Genomic DNA, 19188 nt, shown 5'->3' with positions numbered 1-19188 from the left:
ACTTCGTGGATTAGTCTGTGGGCCGCACAAAACTGTTCGGCGGGCCGCATGCGGCCCGCAGGCCGTGAGTTTGAGACCCCTGCTCTAGACCACATGAATGCAATCAATGGCCTGCAGGCCAGATCCAGCTTGTTACCACCTGTTTGTGTAATTAAAGATATACTGGAACACAGACATAACCACGTATTGTTTCACTCTCTTGCCATAACAATAAAGTTGAGTTAGCTCACATAGAGACATCTGGCTTACAGAGCCTAAAATATTAATAATGTGACACTTTACGGAAATATTGTCAACCATTCCCTACACCAATGTTTCTCAAAGTGTGATAGATCCATAGAACCCTGGGATTAACTAGAACACTTTCAGGGGATCAGTAAAGTCAAAATCATTTTCACAGTAATGCTAATTTGATATGTCTTTTACATCTTGACATTTTCAGATAAAACCGATACCTTCACCAAGATTAAAGACATTAATACCAAACTGAATGTCTAGTTATCATATCCTTTACTTCAAGGTATTCAAAATGAAAAAGAATGCAGCCCTAGCCAATGGCTCTGTAGATAGAGCATTGGCCTAGCGTATGAACATCCTGGGTTCAATTCCCAGTCACACAGGAGAGGCGACCATCTATTTTTCCCCTCCTTCCTCTCCCCATCCTCTCCCTCTTCTCCTCCCACAGCTAGTGGCTCAATTGTTCAAGTGTGGCCCTGGACGCTGAGGATAGCTCTGTTGAAGCACAGCAGCCTCAGTTGCTAAAAATAGCTTGGTACTCGAACATCAGCCACAGATGGGCTTGTCAGTTAGATCCCAGTCAGGGCACATATGGGAATCTGCCTATCTCCCCTCTACTCACCTTAAAAAAAAGAAAGAAAAAAGAATAATGCAGGTTTATTCTGAAATATTTTGATGTAGTAAAAATTATTAACATTATCAAATCCTGACCATTAAGTACACATTTTAAAAATATTCTGTGTGGCAAAATGATAAGTACATAAAAAAGCCCTGCTGCCATTTACAAAGTGTCTGTCTCATAGAAAAGCATTTGTACAATTGTTTTGGCTGCATACAGAACTAGGTGCTTTTTTCATGGTATACTTCCCAATTTGAAAAGTAACAATCTTTATAATTATTCAGACTTGGGTTTTAGACTGACATTTTTTTCAAAAATGATCAACATGAGCCTGTTACATTAATAAACTGAGGAATTTGTTCCCAAGGATAAAAATGTAACTAGTATCTGCCACTATGAGCTTTGAGAACTTCCCAGTATCTAAGATCTTTCTTATAAAACATCAACATTTGCAAGCTCTGTTTTACTCAATGAACCAGTGTTTTCCAAACGAAACAAAATCAAGCACTGGTAAAATACTGATTCAAAGTAAAAGATAGTTCAATGAATTTAAGCATAAGGAGTTAATTTTAAAAATTCATCGACATAGATTCATATTCCTCAATAAAACTGAAATTTAAGAAATTATCAGTTGTTGGATTTCGATTTACTACCAAGGAACAATATCCACAATGATCTGAAAGGTTATTTAAATGTTCTTCTGTCCAATTCCATGTATGTAAAAGGTTGGATTTTCCATATACAGGGGGTCCTTGGGTAACGAGTCTCGACATACGTTTTGAGTTCACAACACTCACTCCCATAAAAACTTAAAAAAAAAAATTGAGACGTTTCAGCTTACATCAGCATCATACTTACGGATTACATGGGCGAACCAGTCTGGTTGTATCCGGCAGAAGAATATGCAATGATGCAGCCAATTATGAGGGAGTTGGCATCCCCTGTACGTTTACCTACACCATTTTGAACTGTTAAAAGCCCAACTGTTCCGTTGTGTTGTTTTATTTGGTAACTTTTTTGTCACCTTATCACGGCTCCTAAACGAAAGTCAGTCTTCAGATGATAGTGCTTTGAAGAAGACGAAAGCCATCACATGGATGTCACAGAGCTACTGGCATCACATGGAGAGGAGCTGTCTGCCGAAGATGTCATTAAGCTAGTGAAGCAGTGATTGAAGAGGAAGAGATAAAAACCCCAGAACCCAAGAGATTTACCACCAAGGGTCTGGTCTGGCAGGGTTTTTTCTATGGTAGAGGATGAGTTGGCAAAATTTCAGGCTGACGATCCCAGCGATGACAGATTCAGTAAGGTCTACAGAGCTGTTATGGATGCCTTCCGATGCTATAGGCAGATTTTGGAAGAGAAGTCATCAAACTTCCAGACTAGCCTGGAACAATTCTTTAAGAAGGTAGAGAGGTCTGCAACAGATCCTGTACCCTCTCCATCAGCTGCTTCTCAAAATGATATACCTGTAGTACAGGTAGGATCAACTCCAGCATCTCCTGCATACTCCTTAGACAATCCTGATTCACCTATCTCTAGCACCTTCTGCAGGTTCTCTTGCCTCTCCAGCTTCCCCTGCCCAATAGGTCACTCTCTCCCACCTTGCAATGCCCCTTCTAATGTGCAAGCCAACCAAAGGATTAAAGACACAAAATTTCTTTTTACACTCATTTTTTGTTACTACAGTACAGTGTACATTCATGTCCTTTTCCTTTTTCTGTGGCTTAGTTGTATTTTTATGTTCTGGATTATGATTTTACAACTGTGTTAGGACAGGTAAATGACTTAGGTTAGGGTGTTTCGACTTACACCAAAATTCAGCTTAGGTCACTGTTGTAGGAACGAAACTGTGTCATAACCTGAGGACCCCTGTACTTCAATCAAAAGATATTACAACAGATTGCATGCAGAAGCAGGAATGAGAATCCACTATGCCAAATATAGAGATTTGCAAATATATAAAACAATACAATTCTTTTCATTAATAATTGTTTCAATTTCTAATGCAGAAAATGTTGATAATTCATATAAACAATCACTTTGGGGTCCTCAATAATTTGAGTGTGTAAAAGGGTACTGGGGCCCTGGCTGGTTGGCAGTGGGGTACAGTGTCAGCCAGGAATGTGGACGTTCTGGGTTCAATTCCTAGTCAGGGCACATAGGAGAAGAGCGCATCTACTTCTCCATCCCTCCCTTCCCTCTCTGCCCTCTTCTCCCACAGCCATAGCTCAACTGGTTCAAGTGCATTGACCCTGGGCACTAAGGATAGCTCCACGGAGCCTCAGTCTTAGGCAGAGTTGCAACTGCCCATGCTTCATTGTGAGCATGGTCCCAGATGGGGGTTGCCAGGTGGATCCTGGTCATGGCACATGCAGGGGTCTGTCTCTCTCTCTCCCCTCCTCTAAACTTGGAAAAAAATAAATCAATGAATGAATGAATGGGTACTGAGACCAAATTACATGTGTGTACGCACAACACAGAATAATGTGATGAAGACTACATGTGACCAGCAAATCTTCATATATTTACTATCTGTCCCTTTAAAGCAGTGATTTTCAACCTTTTTTGAGCCATGGCACATTTTTTACATTTACAAAATCCTGGGGCACACCACCTACCAAAATGACACAAAATGACACTCTAACACAGTACATATTATACATATAGTTTCTAAATGTATTTATACTCACACCTGACCATGTCTCACGGCACACTGGTTGAAAAACACTGCTTTAAAGAACAAATTTACTGACCCTTGGTCTACAGAAAGGCATCCAAAGAATGATGGTGATAGGTATACTGGAAATTATTATACATACCCTGGGAGGGGCTAGAGAATACTAATACTCCCTTTGCCAAGGCTTTGAGAAATACAACTTCAAAAGGCTCTGTAGTGGTGCTCTACAGGACAGGATAATAGAGGGAGGTAAAACCACTGAAATTCAATGAATTTTATGAGAATAACAGAATTCTGGAGTGACAGAAGCCTATTATTGACCCCTAACCAGAGACATGATGTAGTTAGTGCCTGAGGAAGCCCAGAGCAGTGATCAGATTTGACCAAGATAAATCTGACAGTGGATACCCTTAAGGATATAATAGAATGGATGAAGAAAGGCTCATTAAAATTGTTTGTTTCTTTAAAAACTCAGTATCTGGTGTTCAGAGAACTAACTTAAATTTAAAAACTCACCATCTCTCAACTCAATTCCAAGACCTGAGTTGACAATAACCAAAATTTTTTACTGTCAAGTCTTTCTAGCCTTCACCAAAATCACCTGTGGTGATTTTCCATGTGAGTATGTATTCAGGAAAGGTAATTATCCAACTCTGGGGGACTAATGAACACTGGCTCTGAGGGGATTCTAATGCAACTGTGGTCCACCAGATTACCGATGATCAAGTGGTAAGTGGTCTGGGCCCAGTCGGGGGCTCCTCATAGAGCTATTTCCTTACATCCAGAATCTGCAGTAAAACAGACATAAAGGCAACCAATGAGGAATCCTTGCTGGTCCTCTTACTCATAGAATGAGGACCATTATGGTAGAATTAACCAAGTAAAATCCCTAAAACTGTTTCTCATTTCAAATGACACAGGGAAAAAGATTTCTATTACATATTTATTTGACTCTTATGCCCTGTAGTAAGCATAAAAACATGTAATAAATTACCATGAATTTTTAAAAACATTTTTAAAACAACTCTTATTTATTCATTTTAGAGAGGAGAGAGAAGGGGATAGGAACAAGAAGCATCAACTTCCACATGTGCCTTGACTAGGCAAGCCCAAGGTTTCAAACCAACAAACTCAGCATTCAAGGTTGATGCTCTATCCACTGCACCATCACAGGTTAGGCCTAATTACCATGAATTTAATCAGGCAGTAACTCCAGTAAATCTGCTATTTCACATATGACATCTTTTCTGAAGCAAATCGACAATGTCGCTACTGATATGGTATTTTCTTCCCTGTCTATACCTATTATATAAAACAGGGGTTGATAAATTTTGGGGGTGTGGGGAGGAGGCAGGGTCAGTACAACTAATAAATGTATTAGCCAGATGATCTCTGTCAAACTATTCAGCTCTGGCAAAAGCAGCCACTGGCAATAGGTAAAGGAATAAGCTTTCTGTATTTCAATATAGGTGACCTGACAAGATCAAGCAGTGGGTTAATTCCCACAGGCCATGGTTTGTCAACCCCTCATGTAGACCACAAGCAGTTTAATTTTACCTACAGAGCAATGTACTTTCACTGTCTTATCTCTGGATTATAGCAACTCTCTAGCCCTCTGTTAAACTCTAGTTGGCATGGATACTGGTTTTATTGCTATTCCTCAAGATGCCATACTAATACATTGACAGCAATATGCTTCGTACACCTAGTAAACAAGAGATAATTACCTGAGCTTACTAAGGCAACAAGTGCTAGAAACTGAGCAATAAAGCCCACAAAAAGTCAGGAGTTCATCAGCATAAAAAAATTTCTAAGTATCCAATGGTCTGAGCATGTGAGATGTTCCGTCTACTGTGAAGAGACAAGCTGTTGCTAGATGAGCATCTCTAAATTTTGGATGCAATATATAGTACAATCAGGTATACTGCTATGACTCATTTATCAAATAATTTATAAGGCTGTCTGTTCTGTGAAAGACCCACAGCAATGCTCTTGGCAATAGGTCCACACTTACATTTGAGTTGCTCTGCCAGTTGAGGCTTATTACCCAGCAGATGCTTGAAGGGCCTGCAGCAGAAATGAATATACTATATGGAGCTTCCAGCAAGTCCTTTAAGAGAATCTATTGAGACCCTTAGGATTTTTGAAAGAGGTAACTATATATTTTCCTCTTGTAAAATGGCTTGCTACTGGGTCTGTTTAGAAATTGAAAGACTGATCATGGTCTCCTAAGTTACCACATTATCCGAGTAGCTGGTCATAAAGTAAATACCATCTAACTCATCAACCAATGAAGTACTCCAGCATCAAGTAGATGTTGCATATATAGGACGGAGCTCAAACAAGTCCTGATGACACAAATAAGATCCAAGAGGTCCAGGTTCCCAAGGTTCTTACTCCTGCTACATTGATTCTTTTCTCCATCACAAGTATGTCATTCAATATGAAGGTGGGGGGGGGGGGGGAGTGGCAGACCTGATTTCTTGATAATTCTGCACAATATGCTGACACTATTAAAACGCATAGTTTAACTATTAGAGCCCCACTGAGGAGTGATCCTGAAAAACAGTAATGAAAAAAATCTTCCCAGTAGCTATATGTCAAGCAGTGTACTTCAAGTTTCCTAGGAGGAGAAATGGTTAGGGCTATAAATCTACAGTGATTCATGGACAGTGAGACACTTGGAAGAAATCTCATGACAAGATTTGCAGAAGAGAAACATGGATGAACCTCTTGAAATGGGCACAAGGTATGAGGGTATGTAAGTCCTCTCAGTATATTATGTCCCATGGCAAGAAATCTCATAACAATCAGATGGGCAGGTTGAACAATCTTTATCAAATTCTTTAGCCACATCAGTCCTGTTCAAAATGTTAATGACATCCAGAAAGCGAGGTTATATATGGGCTCAGTAATTTGGACTTCCATACATCTGGTCACTAACACAGCCCGCAATATTGTAGTGCTCTTTCAGAACGCCAGCCAGTCAGTTGAAAACGGGTCAACTACCCTTGACTATTTCCATCATGAAAAAAGACAGTAATATGTTCTCATAAACATAGCCCATTATTCTCCAAATAATTTTACCTTCTATGCCAACAATTTTTCTGCAAGAAATATCACTCCTGAATTTATAAAATTTCTTGTTCACTGCTATAGTATGTATTCCACTAAAATTGCTTCTGAAGAGTGTTTTTATCGTGAAGGTTGTGCAGCAATGACCGCATGCCCATGGGCGTGACTGATCTCAACACATATGCCAATCCCTAAAGCAGCTGGCCTGATACAATTGTAGATCAAACTATTGAAAACTCAATTACAGTATCAGAAGGGTGACGTTTTGCATGGCTAGGGTGAAGAATGCGGAACATGCTCTGAAACAGACATTACTCTTGTGAGACTAATTCTCCCATAGTTAGAATACATGGGTTGGGGAACTGAGGATAGAAATTAGACTAGCTATTCTATTAGTCCTAGAGCCATTAACAAAAATTCTGCTTCTTGTCCCTACAATTTTGGGACATGGTGATTTACAGAGCAGAAATATAGACACACACACACACACACACACACACACACAAGCTCCTGTATCAGGAGATACAACCAGGGTTCCAAGGAACTGGAAACTTAAACTACCACTTGGTTATTAGGGCTCCTCATGCCACTGAACCAATAGGCAAAGAAGGAGATTGTAATAACGTAATTGAACTAAATTATCAATGGAAAAGTTTCTCCAAATGAGGGAAGGGATTAATATTACTGGAAGTCAGGGGCTTTTCTAGGGTGTCTCTTGGCAGTGCCATGTCCAACGATAAAGAGTCAAATGAAAAATTACAGCAACTGTATTGTAGGAAGGACCATTAATGAGTCTTCTCAGGATCAAAAAGTAAAATCAATGCAGGTAATGTCTATGGTAAAAAGTGGAGCAGGTACTGGAAGAAGGCTGTAAATACCTACTAGAGTTAAAAGGCTAATTATAGAAATAAAGACTATAGTCACTAAGCCTATATATATTAATTTTTTGTCTTTTTTCTTCTCCCATTCCCCTAGTACGTAACATGTGTTGTGCTAATGGTAGTTAACCCTACATTACAGAATTTAACTTACAGAATATCAAAGAGAGGTTGTGCCTCTGAGAAACACAAATGATGATGAATGAACATCAATATGTTCACTCCAGGATGGCTAGAATAAGTTTGAGTCTCACCTTTTGAAGAGAGGGTTAGGCTATCTGAGGAGACATGAGACATATAAGCAGAATCATGTTAGACTGAAAGAGAACATTGTGTCTTTATTTGGAAGTTCAATATGGGTAAAAGAGATATGTAAGATTACTGAGTTTAAAATGATGTGTACAGTGCTAGACTGTTGTCATCTTGCCACTGCACTTCCCCTTTTCTAGAATCTTATCTGCAATGTAATGCAGATTCTATATTTTTCAGAATCCCCCTTGTAACTTCAAGTTTGCCGATGAAAGAACACATACAAGGTTTGGAAAGTAGGAAAGCAGCTCTCCATAGGTGGCTGTATTCAGATGCAGTTTCACAGTAGCTTCCTGTCAAGTAAATGAGACCTAGCGTATTATGTGCTACAGATGGAGCCACAACTCTGGGGCTTGAGGGGATTCTTGGATGTTGCAGCAGCTTTTCAGTGAGCAATGGAAACCATAAGCTTTGGTGGATGCTTAGGGTCTCTCTTCCTCGTATGTCACTTAGACCTTTCCTGGCCTTCAGTAGTGACTACCTCCACCTTACCTGCCCCAGTTCTATAAACATTCATGCAGGTCCCAACTCCTATATTAAGACCTTTAATTCCCCCAGAATACATAAAGAATTTCTGGTTTCAAAACAGATAAGGTTTAACTGTACACAAATATATGAATATTATATAGTAGAGATTCAATCACAAGAGATTATGTAAACGTGATAAGGGAAAAAACAAAGGTTAGGATATATAATATATATATAACTACATATTCACTTGAAGAATTAATAAAAAAAACTAATTGATAATGTTCTAGAAAGTTTTTATTAGGCCACAAAATACCTCAATAAATTTTTAAGAATAAAAAAACTAAAGAACATTTTTGTCCTAGTAGAAAGCAGTAACATCAGTCAATAATAATAAAATTGCAAAACACCCATCACACTATAAAACCTGAAATATAAAAACATTACCTTTGAAACACCAAAAAAATAACTGAAATTTTAGTACTATAAAAAGTAACAATGATAAAACTATATACCTTCAATCTACAATTTAGCCTTTACTAAACACTGCTCAGAGAAAACTATTATCATTCATATATACATACATACATACACAATTCAAAAAGAACAAAATTATTTTCAATTGAAGAATTTAGGGAAAAAGACTTCACATAAACCAAAGAAGGAAATTTATCAATTTTAAAAAAGAAAAGAACAAGCTCCTGAAAACATTTGAAATCTTCAAAAAAGCATTTCTCTAGAAATCCAAAACTCTAATCCATTTTTTAAATTCAATAATAGATTTATGTAGCCTGTTATTTTCATAATGTTTATAATAAACATGAACTATTTTAAAAGTTTTTACTTCATAAATATATTTCAATTGCTACATTTACCTAAGATAAATGAGTAAATCAAGGCACTGTGATTACACACAAAATTGAAATTACAATCATCAGTATTTTAATTTTATAATCACAGACTAAAGTTAATTCTTACCTTTTTGCTATTTGATTCTCAAGATGTTTAACTTTTTCTAATAACTCTTTCTCAACAGCTTCTCTCTCCAATTTAAATTCTTTTAGGGCAGCCTGAACAGCTTCTTCTTTTTCACAATTAAGCTTCAGAATTAACTCTTCTCTGTCTTGTTTCTGGTTCATGACGAATTTCTCTTTGTCTTTCTCAAATTTCTGTATAATAGCTTCATACTTTTCTTCTTGTTGGGTGATTTTTTCATCTTTTTGTTTTTCAAGAGCACTCAATGCTGAATCCAATTTACTTTGCAGTTCAGCTATTTCTTCTTTCAGGTTTTTTTCTATTTGAAATGCTTGGTGATGCAATGATGTTACATGGTTTAATTCAGCTTTAAGCATATTAGATTCTTCTTCATGTCTACTAATTAACTCTGAAATACACTGATCTTTTTCAATTGTCATTAAAGTTCTTAGCTCTGCCAAGCCCACCTGATAATTTTCATTATTATCCTGAATCTTTTGGTTTAGTTTACTGATCTCTAGTCTCAAATTTTCTGTCTCTTCTTCAAGGAGAGATTTTAAGGTCTCATTCTGCTGGGCTCTACTTTCTTCCAGCAAAATTTTTATTTCATCAGTTTCTGCTTCTTTCAATGCAAGTTCAACCTCTAACTTACATCTCATGTCCGACAAATCAGAAACCTTGAGCTTTAACTCCTGGAGCTGTCGTTCTTTTTCCTGGATAATTGTGGCATGAGACTCTTGTACCTGATCAATACGTTGCTGACTTTCATTTTTTAATTTCTCTAAAGAAACTCTGTGGTCTGTCATAACTTTCTCGAACTCCTGTGTGTGCCTGACATGTAGTGTATCCTCTAATTCCTTTAGATGACTTTGCTCTAAGCTCTGAAGTTCTGTTCTCAACAACTGGATCTTCTCATCATTTTCAACATGGAGCTTTTTTAAGTCTTTTAACACTGTATCTCGTGACTCTTTCAGTTCTTTAATTTCACAATTTTGAGTGTGCATTATATTTTCCATCTCTAACAACTTCTGGTCCTTCTCATTCTGCAGGCAGATGACAGCTTCTTTTTCATGTTTAACCAAAGCAAATTCATTATCTTTATTTTGTAAAACTTCCTCAAGGCATACTAAGTCACCTTTAAGCTTTTTAATTTTGCTTTCATTTTCTTTAGTCTCCTTTATTAGTGTATCAAGTTTGCCTTCATATTCACTTTTTAAAGACTGTAGTTCTTTTTGATGTTTTTCATTTAGTGTTATTTCCACAGAATATTTTACCTTTTCAATAATGTTTCTTATTTCTATTGCTGTACTCTTTAAAGAATTTGAAAAGTCACACTGTTCTTTTTGTACAAATGTTCTAAAGTGGCAAAGGTTTTCCTTTATGGTTTGTATAGTGAATTGTGAGTCTTGGGCAACAACCCTACATTTTTCCAATTGGACATTTAGAGAAATAGGATCTCCTGAATCCTCTTTACCACATATATTTGTATCCTGCATACGTCTACTGTCTATTGCATTGATAACTGATGAATAAAGTGATTCCACCATCATTTCTGGACTTTGTGGATCACTTATAGGATTAGGAGATGATAAATTTTCTTCTATTACAAACTCATTCACAGCAGACATAAAATCTGATTCAGGACTTTCTGCTAATGAATCTAAGTCTAATGAAACTTGGTGAATAGTCTGTTCTATGTTTGGATGGGGGATAGTTTCAAAATCAAATGTATGTGCATCAATGCTATCTGGAGACAATTCTTCTAAGGGACATACTGCGGGACATAAGGGATCCTGCACAGTGAGTGGAGGAGGAGTTCTTGGTGAGGTAGTAGTTGTAATTCCTGTTGCATTTTCTATCCTTGGTGTGGAAACCGACTGTGGGGATGTCTGACTCATGGATGCCTGGAAGAGAAAAAGAGGTTTATACAGCTGCAGCAACATAAACGTTTTACTAACAAAGTGAACCACCTGAAAGAACTTATCGTTTACCTTTTGTTCACTCAGTAGATCTGTAATGGTCTGTGACATTTCATCCATACTTTGTGCTGCTTTTACCAAATTATGTAGAGCAAGTACATGCTGGTGTAGAGGTTCAAAGTCACAAAGTAAAGGAACCCTGAAACAAAATGTAATCAAATTAGATTTCTGACTTCTTAAATAAAAAGATAAATAACTACAACCAAGTATTTAATCTATGTCAAAAATAACTACTGCACTAGTATCTTCTTTCAATCAATACTGGGAATAGCTTAAGAAGCCTAAGATATAATCATTAAAATAATAAATGAGAAACCTCCCAAAGTATGCAAAGTCAGAATAACTACTAAAAAAACTGCACATACACATTAATTTCCTTATTTCCAGATCATTTTTATGTTCTCCAGAAATTTCCTAAAGCAGCCATAACAGTTAGTCCATCATAAAATAGTTCTGCTCTATGCTAGCACCTCCAAACAGTGCTTGCTGGTGCTACTTTCCACAGCTCCAGAATAATTATAAGGTGGAATCTAAAAATAAAATACTAATGACATTTACCTGAGGAATGGCTGAACTTCTGAAGGACAAAACGATTGTAGAAACTGTAAATCTTTTAATGAAATATCTGGAAGTTCACAGTCAAACTTTCGAGGTTTCTGTGTCTACACACACACACAAAAAAATAATAATTTACCATAAAATATACAGGATAAATTTATAAATGGCCTCTTATTGTAATCAAATTCAGTAAAATAATAAACAAAAATGCTTTAAGTGATCTACTCACGCTTAAGAAATAGAGTAAAATAATAAATTAGAAATGAAGGACTATTCAATGACAATGATTTGAGTCTTAAATAACTGGGATATATAAGCTGTTCATAGATCAACTAATGTGCTTGTTCCTGCCCTTTTCTGTTTTCAACATCTCTCTATGGCTATTCTAGCATTTCCACCAACATAAAAGGAATCATTTATTTTAGTAGTTCATAGACTATTCCCAAATTTTTCCTTGACCTATAGAACATCTATTTCTATCATTGATTAGTATGTTTTATGGTTTTAACATGATAAAAATAATTTTTTCCCATATAATCCTTCCTTGCCATTACCTTGACCTTTACATTATTACATTTAAAAAAATGCAAACCTTAGTCACCTTCAATTTCTTTTTTCAAATTTATTTATTTTTTTAATTATTATTTTTTTATTATTAAAAGGTGGGGAGGCAGACAAACTCTTGTATGTGCCCTGAACAGGATCGACCTGGCAAGCCCCCTACTGGACAATGCTTTGCCCATCTGGAGCTGCTGTTCCATTGCTCAGTATCTGAGCTATTTTAGCACCATGGCAAGGCCATGGAGCCATACTCAGAGCCCGGGGCAAACTTGCTTGAACTATCGGAGCCATGGCTGTGGTGGAGAGAGAGAGAGAGAAAGAGAGAGAGAGAGAGAGAGAGAGAGAGAGAGAGAGAAAATGGGGGAAGGAGAGGAGCGGAGAAGCAAATGGCTGCTTCTCCTGTGTGCCCTGACCAGAACTGAACCTAGGATTTCTACATGCCTGGCCGACACTCTACCACTAAGCCAACCATCCAGGGCCTCAAATTTATTTATTGTTGTTTTTTTTTAATTTTCAACTTCTTTTAAAAAAATTATCTGTTAAGTCCTATCATTCGTTTGTAATAAATACAATTTAAAAAATAACTCCATTTATTTCAATCATTACTTAAGAAGATATAGACATGTCAATATGCTCCTCATTAAACAGTTTTCTAGACAAGTGTGGGAACCCTATTACATCACTAATTCTCAGATATTCAAAAACATATACAATTAAAGCCCTAAGAAATCCTACAACACAGAAAACTATTTAATAGTTAATAGAATGTCTGAGTAAAAACAAACAAGCAAAAAACCCTACAGCATTTCCTAAACCTTTTTGATGGTGGAATCTGGTTTAGAAATATAGCCAATTTATTATTCATGGTTTCTTTTTTAATTATTAAGTGAGAGGCAGGGAGGCAACAGACTTGCACATGCGCCCTCAGCGTGATCCACCCAGTAAGTCCCTACTAGGTGATGCTCTGCCAGAAGAGGCCATTGCTCTGTTGCTCAGCAACCGAACTATTTTAGCACCAGAGGCCAAGACCATGGAGCTATCCTCAGCACCCTGAGCCAACTTTGCTCAAACCATTCAGGCCACGGTTGGGAGAGGGAAGGGGGGTAGGGTGGTTGCTTCTCCTGTGTGCCCTGACCAGGAAATTCCACTCAACAGGCTGACACTCTACTACTGAGCCAACCAGCCAGGGCCTATTTTTCATGGTTCAATGAAAAAGCTACCTGACAGTCATCCTATTCTGATTTGTCAAAATAAATAAAAGAAAGGGGGTCAATGGGTAAGACAATGAAAGGAGAAAGAAAACAGGAGAGGACAGGAGAAAAGGGCAAGACATGAAGGAAAAGAGATAGAAGAAGGAAGAGAAAGACAAAATATAAGTAAGAAATTGGTTCCTATCAATCTTCAGTGTCAATAAGAAATCCCTCTATGTTATAAGACTTTAGATCAAAAAATAAAAATAAATTTTAAAGCTTTATAACAAGTAGTGTTTGTAACAAAACATTTTTAAGTTGGTAAAAAAAATTCTGATAATTCAACTTCTGAAATAAAGGTTTGAATACATACAAAATTTAGTCATAGTAGGAAAATAAATACATACACAAAAGGATGGGGGCCAGGAGTCCAATCCTCTGAACAGGCGATTTCTTAAAAAAGACTTCCCTGTATAAAAAAAATTAAAATATGGTTATTTTACATCTTTATTTAGATTTAAGTGGTGACTAAAATCATATACATGCTATATAATGCTAAATTTCTATTAAATTATCATTTTTTATTAAAAAAATAAACTTAATGAAGAACACTTACTAAATAATTTTCCAAAGGATTCCCTTTTTGACTTTTCAGCTTCATATAATCGCTTTCCATCTTTGACTAAAGCATCAGCCCACTAAAAAGGAGGAAAGTTTATGTCAATATAACATAACAATTCATTAAGGGTCACACACAGTTAAAACAGAATTCAACTTGCATACCTCCCTGTAGTGTTTTATGAACATTTTTCTCCTTACAACTTCAACAACAGCTAAGCAGTACATCTGAGGAACTGTACTAAGAGCTTCAACAATTTTGACTCTTTCTAACAGCTCTAATACAAGGCGAAGCAAAGCTTGCAATTTCTCTCCATCTTGATCAGCATGAAGCATTACAAAGCAACACCACCTATAGAATGAAATTGAGACATACAAACTATATAAAATAATCTAATTCCAAGTTAATCATTTCAACATAGTGATAAAAGAAAAATATCCCACCACTTAGAAGAAATTAAATAACATCAACTCTAAACATTCTAATTAGATATAACAAAATTACTTACTTCAGTCTGACATGTAGGTTAGTTGCTAGTTCTTGTTTGGCAGTGGTACACTTCTGTTTAATGTCCAACAGTTTTCTATGATTTTGCAACATAATCATCAACTGATTTGCATGACTCAGGCATAAATCAGGTAATACAGATGCATCCTTCAAGTTTTCAGCTCTCATCTGATTAGCTAAAAATCCCTTGAAAGAAAATATTTTAAAAGAAATTAATTTTGTTTCATGAGAGAAATAAATAGTCATTTAGGAGGAAATCTTCATGTTTTTTTTGTTTTTTTTTTTTTTGTTTTTTTAATAAATCTTTTTTTTTTTTTTAATTTTTTTAATTTTTATTTATTCATTTTAGAAAGGAGAGAGAGGGGAGGGGAGAGAGAGAGAGAGAGAGAGAGAAGTGGGGGAGGAGCAGGAAGCATCAACTCCCATATGTGCCTTGACCAGGCAAGCCCAGAGTTTCGAACCGGCGACCTCAGCATTTCCAGGTCGACGCTTTATCCACTGTGCCACCACAGGTCAGGCCGAAATCTTCATGTTAAACAAGAATTGTCCTACTTTCAAACAAGGTTTTAAAATCTACTCTTTTGAATGTAGTATGTGTGGTCACAGCCAAAGATTCAGTTTTTTAGAAACTTATGCTCATTTTATTCTGTTCCATTGTCATGTTAGAAAAAAGTAAAACCCAGGATCATAAGCTACTTATCCAAGGATACATTTAATAGCCCAACTAGAATGAGAACTTATGTGTCTAGACTCCTAGACACATGAGTCTATGAAAGCATGTTAAATAAAATGTGGTCACTGATTTTAAGCTATGAAAAATAACTGATTTAATCTTGATAAATGATGTTAAATAGTATAATGTATACTTCCCCAAATAAAAAACAATCAAATTGACTTTGCACTTTTTATTGAAAACTCATTTCTCTTACTTTACATCATTTTGTTAAGTAAAAAAGGGATTGTCTTTAAGCTATAAATTAACTTAGACAGATTTGCCATATTTAAGCCTTCTTTTCTATATACAATGAGCCAAATACTTAAAAAGTATCCAAAGAGCTTATAATCTCTTTGATAACCTCTTGATGAGGTTATTACTAAGTATTTTCCTGTTCTATTTACTAAGTAATTAATGTTATATAAATCTTAAGATTTGCACATCCATCTGACTGCCATACTTGCAATTATAAATAATTATCCTTTGGGTGATTTAACCATACTGATCAGGAAAAAAACAGCAAGTGTGTCTTCCTAGTCTCGGGTAGTTCTCTCATTCTTTTCTGTTTCATGTTTTCCAAACTAACAGGAAATTACTTAAATTTAAATGATGTATATTTAAAATTAAGCCAAAATAATTTATATATAAAAATATGACAATTTTAACTCAAATTTTATAGTTTACTTTTCTTTCAGCATGCTATATACTCAACTGTGGTTATACTTTTTCTGTAATTTCAGTGATTTAAAAATAACGTATTTCTTTTATCACCTCTGACAAAGTCTTAATAGATTTTTAATTAATTTTTACTGCATCTAAGAAACATATAAAATCAATTCCCAAATCTAAATTCTAGACCATTAATAAAGGATTTCCTGATACTGAAAGCACATACTTGTAAGTACAGCATACTAAGACAAAATGTAACTGATCTGATTAAGACTGCCAGTTCAGAGACAGCATACCAGCTGATATGTTTGTTAAAATTCTCCCGTGTAAATCCATGTCAACCACACACACAAAGATATATTAGTGAAAAACTGCTCCAATGACCACATACCACATAACTTCAATAGGTTATTCCCCATTTCTCATCTTGAGAATAATCTTATTATATACCCAATTTCTGTAATAGCCAGATTCATTCAGACAAACCCACTTGAGATCCATCCATTTTAGGGCCTTGATTTCTATTTTACAGTTTGCTCCCAATATAAAACCAGGTTAACAAGATGATTTCTGAACACATCCATATTAAGAAGTATGTATAGACATAAAGAAATATTAACTGAAAAATCATTAAATAAGTATTTATTTGTCTTTTAAAATCTAAGGTGAGCATATCATTTCAGATATCAAAATCAAAGCAAAAAAAAATTTTTTTAACTAAGAATATTGTCTTTAATTATAGTAAGATGTTCTAAAAATTAAATTATATGAGCAGCTATTGCAGTAGAAAACATTGGCAAAAGCTGCAAATAAATGAGGGGATGAGAAGATGTTTACACAGGATACTTCTATGATCACAAGATATCAAAAATTAGATTTTTAACTTCCACAGGAACCATATAGGGGATGTCCAATAAATTTTATTTCAGTTTGGTTTCCAAATGGTTTGAAAGTCAAGACTTGAAAAGCAAACAAGAAAAGCTCTAATTTTAAAGAAATGAAAATTATTTTGAGAAAATAAAAAAGTACTGTTTACCCCCTTTATCACAGTAACTATACTTCCAGAGAAATTACTTATCCTTGTAGGATAAAGCTTCATTTGTTGAATCCAATGCAGATTTGAGGATAACATCAAAAGTAGATTTTTAAAAAATGCAATCAAATATAAACCCATTCTTTCTGATTAGAAATAGTAGCATTATTTTTAAAAACCAAGAGATTTGCAAGAGAGAGAAAAAAATGTGTGTGTGTGTGTGTGTGTGTGTGTGTGTGTGTGTATATATATATATATATATATATATATATATATATATATATATATATAAAAGAACTGGAACTCCTGGTTTATTCAATTTAAAAAACAAATTGAATACATAAAAAAATCTGGAGCTTTAAGGGAATGATGGGTTCATAAAATTAGCTCTGAAAAAATGACTAAGATATTTAACTAAATCAAAATTAAAATTTTCTGTAAAAAAGCTTACCACTATGAACAGAGATATAGTACCTATATTATTTATATCACAGAATTTTCCAGACTATATTTAATAAATTCTTACAAAAATATCAGTTTAAAAAATTTTTGGCAAATGACAATTCAGAGCAAATACATGGTAAATTGCTCCTAATTGCCAGGACTGTTGATTGATTTTTCCTTTATGGGGGGTATTATAACATTATCAGTTAATATTTAAAATGCACAAATACTTATACTGGCAATTCTATTATTGAAGACTGTGCCTAAATAAATGCTAAGACAATACTGAATGTTAATTGTAACAGAAAAATTTAAAAACTAAAAATAAACTGCAAAACAAAATACTAGAATATGCACATAAAGATGCATTAAAATATTAAAACAATGTAATTAAGAAAATAGAAATAATCTAAATGATCAAGTATGGTTATAAAAATTGTTTGAGCCTAACCTGTGGTGGCACAGTGGATAAAGTGTCAACCTGGGATGCTGAGGTCACCAGTTCAAAACCCTGGGCTTGCCCAGTCAAGGCACTTACAAGAAGCAACTTATGAGTTGATGTTTCCTGCTCCTACCCCCACTTTTTCTCTCCTCGCTCTAAAATCAATAAATAAAACCTTTAAAAAATAAAGAAGTGCAGTGTTTCATTCATTTTATTGAGGGTTAAAAGAGAATAACCTTAGAGAAGAAGCAAAGGATCAAGAATTCAGAGTTCTGAAAAGAGAAAAAATCTAACAAAAATACACATACACACAGGAATTCAAGTTCTGCCTCTAGTGATGGTAGACTGTAATGTATGGTAATGTATACCAACCTTCCTGTGGCATTAGTTACTGGGTATCCAGAAAGCAGTGAAGGAATCAGACCTATTGAAAGGGCCAGAATTTTGGAGAAGGAGGAGGAAACCTGGAGAGGTGTGTTAGGCAAATGGGAATGCTTTGCTCTAGAGACAACTGCTGATTCCTGAAGTAGAGCCTAAGAATAAGATTAGCAATCCTACTGATAGTTCCTCATGGAGCTAGGAAATAAAAAATCAGAGACAAGTGCCAGCCTAGGAAAATGATGATGAACAGAATGCATTATTATCCCCAAAAGCTATATCCTAAGAAATAAGTAGGCTGACCATCACGAGAACTTCTCATCTAAATCTCTGAAATAGGAATACGGTGTTCTAGATTGTAATTGCCCCTACCATATGCCAGAAGCAAACACATTCTTCCTAGAATAACATTTATCCTAAGACACCGGAAACACCAATTTGAAAGAATATAAGCACCCCCTATATTCACTGCAGCATTATTTACAATAGCCAAGATTTGGAAACACCTTAAGTGTCCATCAGTAAACAAACATTAAAAAAAAGCCATGGTTATTTACACAATGAAATACTCCTCAGCCATAAAAAAGAAGAAAATGTTACCTTTTGCGACAGCATGGATGGACCTGGGAGTATTAGGTTAAATAAAATAAAAGCCTGTCAGAAAAAGACAAATACCATATGATTTCACTTATATGTGGAATCTATGAACAAAATGAACAAACAAGCAAAATAGAGACAGACTCATATATAGACAAAGAACAGGCTGATAGCTGATTGGGGTCAGGGGTTTTGGGAGGGGAGGTGGATGGATTGAGCAAAAAAAATCATGGATACAGACAATAGTGTGGAGAC

The 19188-nt window shown here is 35.5% G+C and overlaps 1 protein-coding gene across 4 annotated transcripts in view; it reads right to left on the bottom strand.

Moving 5' to 3' along the window:
• The window catches only part of RB1CC1 (RB1 inducible coiled-coil 1), a 116975-nt gene that overhangs the window by 33884 nt on the left and 63903 nt on the right, over nt 1–19188 (bottom strand). For all 4 annotated transcript variants that reach the window (XM_066379065.1, XM_066379063.1, XM_066379062.1 and 1 more), the window contains 7 exons: nt 14657–14841; nt 14313–14499; nt 14146–14227; nt 13937–13998; nt 11779–11882; nt 11233–11359; nt 9245–11145 (listed from right to left, as the gene is read on the bottom strand). In XM_066379065.1, the coding sequence (XP_066235162.1) occupies nt 9245–11145; nt 11233–11359; nt 11779–11882; nt 13937–13998; nt 14146–14227; nt 14313–14499; nt 14657–14841 (2648 nt within the window). The remainder of the gene's footprint in view (nt 1–9244; nt 11146–11232; nt 11360–11778; nt 11883–13936; nt 13999–14145; nt 14228–14312; nt 14500–14656; nt 14842–19188) is intronic.

The sequence above is a fragment of the Saccopteryx leptura genome, chromosome 3 (assembly GCF_036850995.1).
Source record: "Saccopteryx leptura isolate mSacLep1 chromosome 3, mSacLep1_pri_phased_curated, whole genome shotgun sequence".
NCBI classification, from domain to species: domain Eukaryota; kingdom Metazoa; phylum Chordata; class Mammalia; order Chiroptera; family Emballonuridae; genus Saccopteryx; species Saccopteryx leptura.
This window is presented reverse-complemented; position numbering and strand designations above follow the sequence as displayed.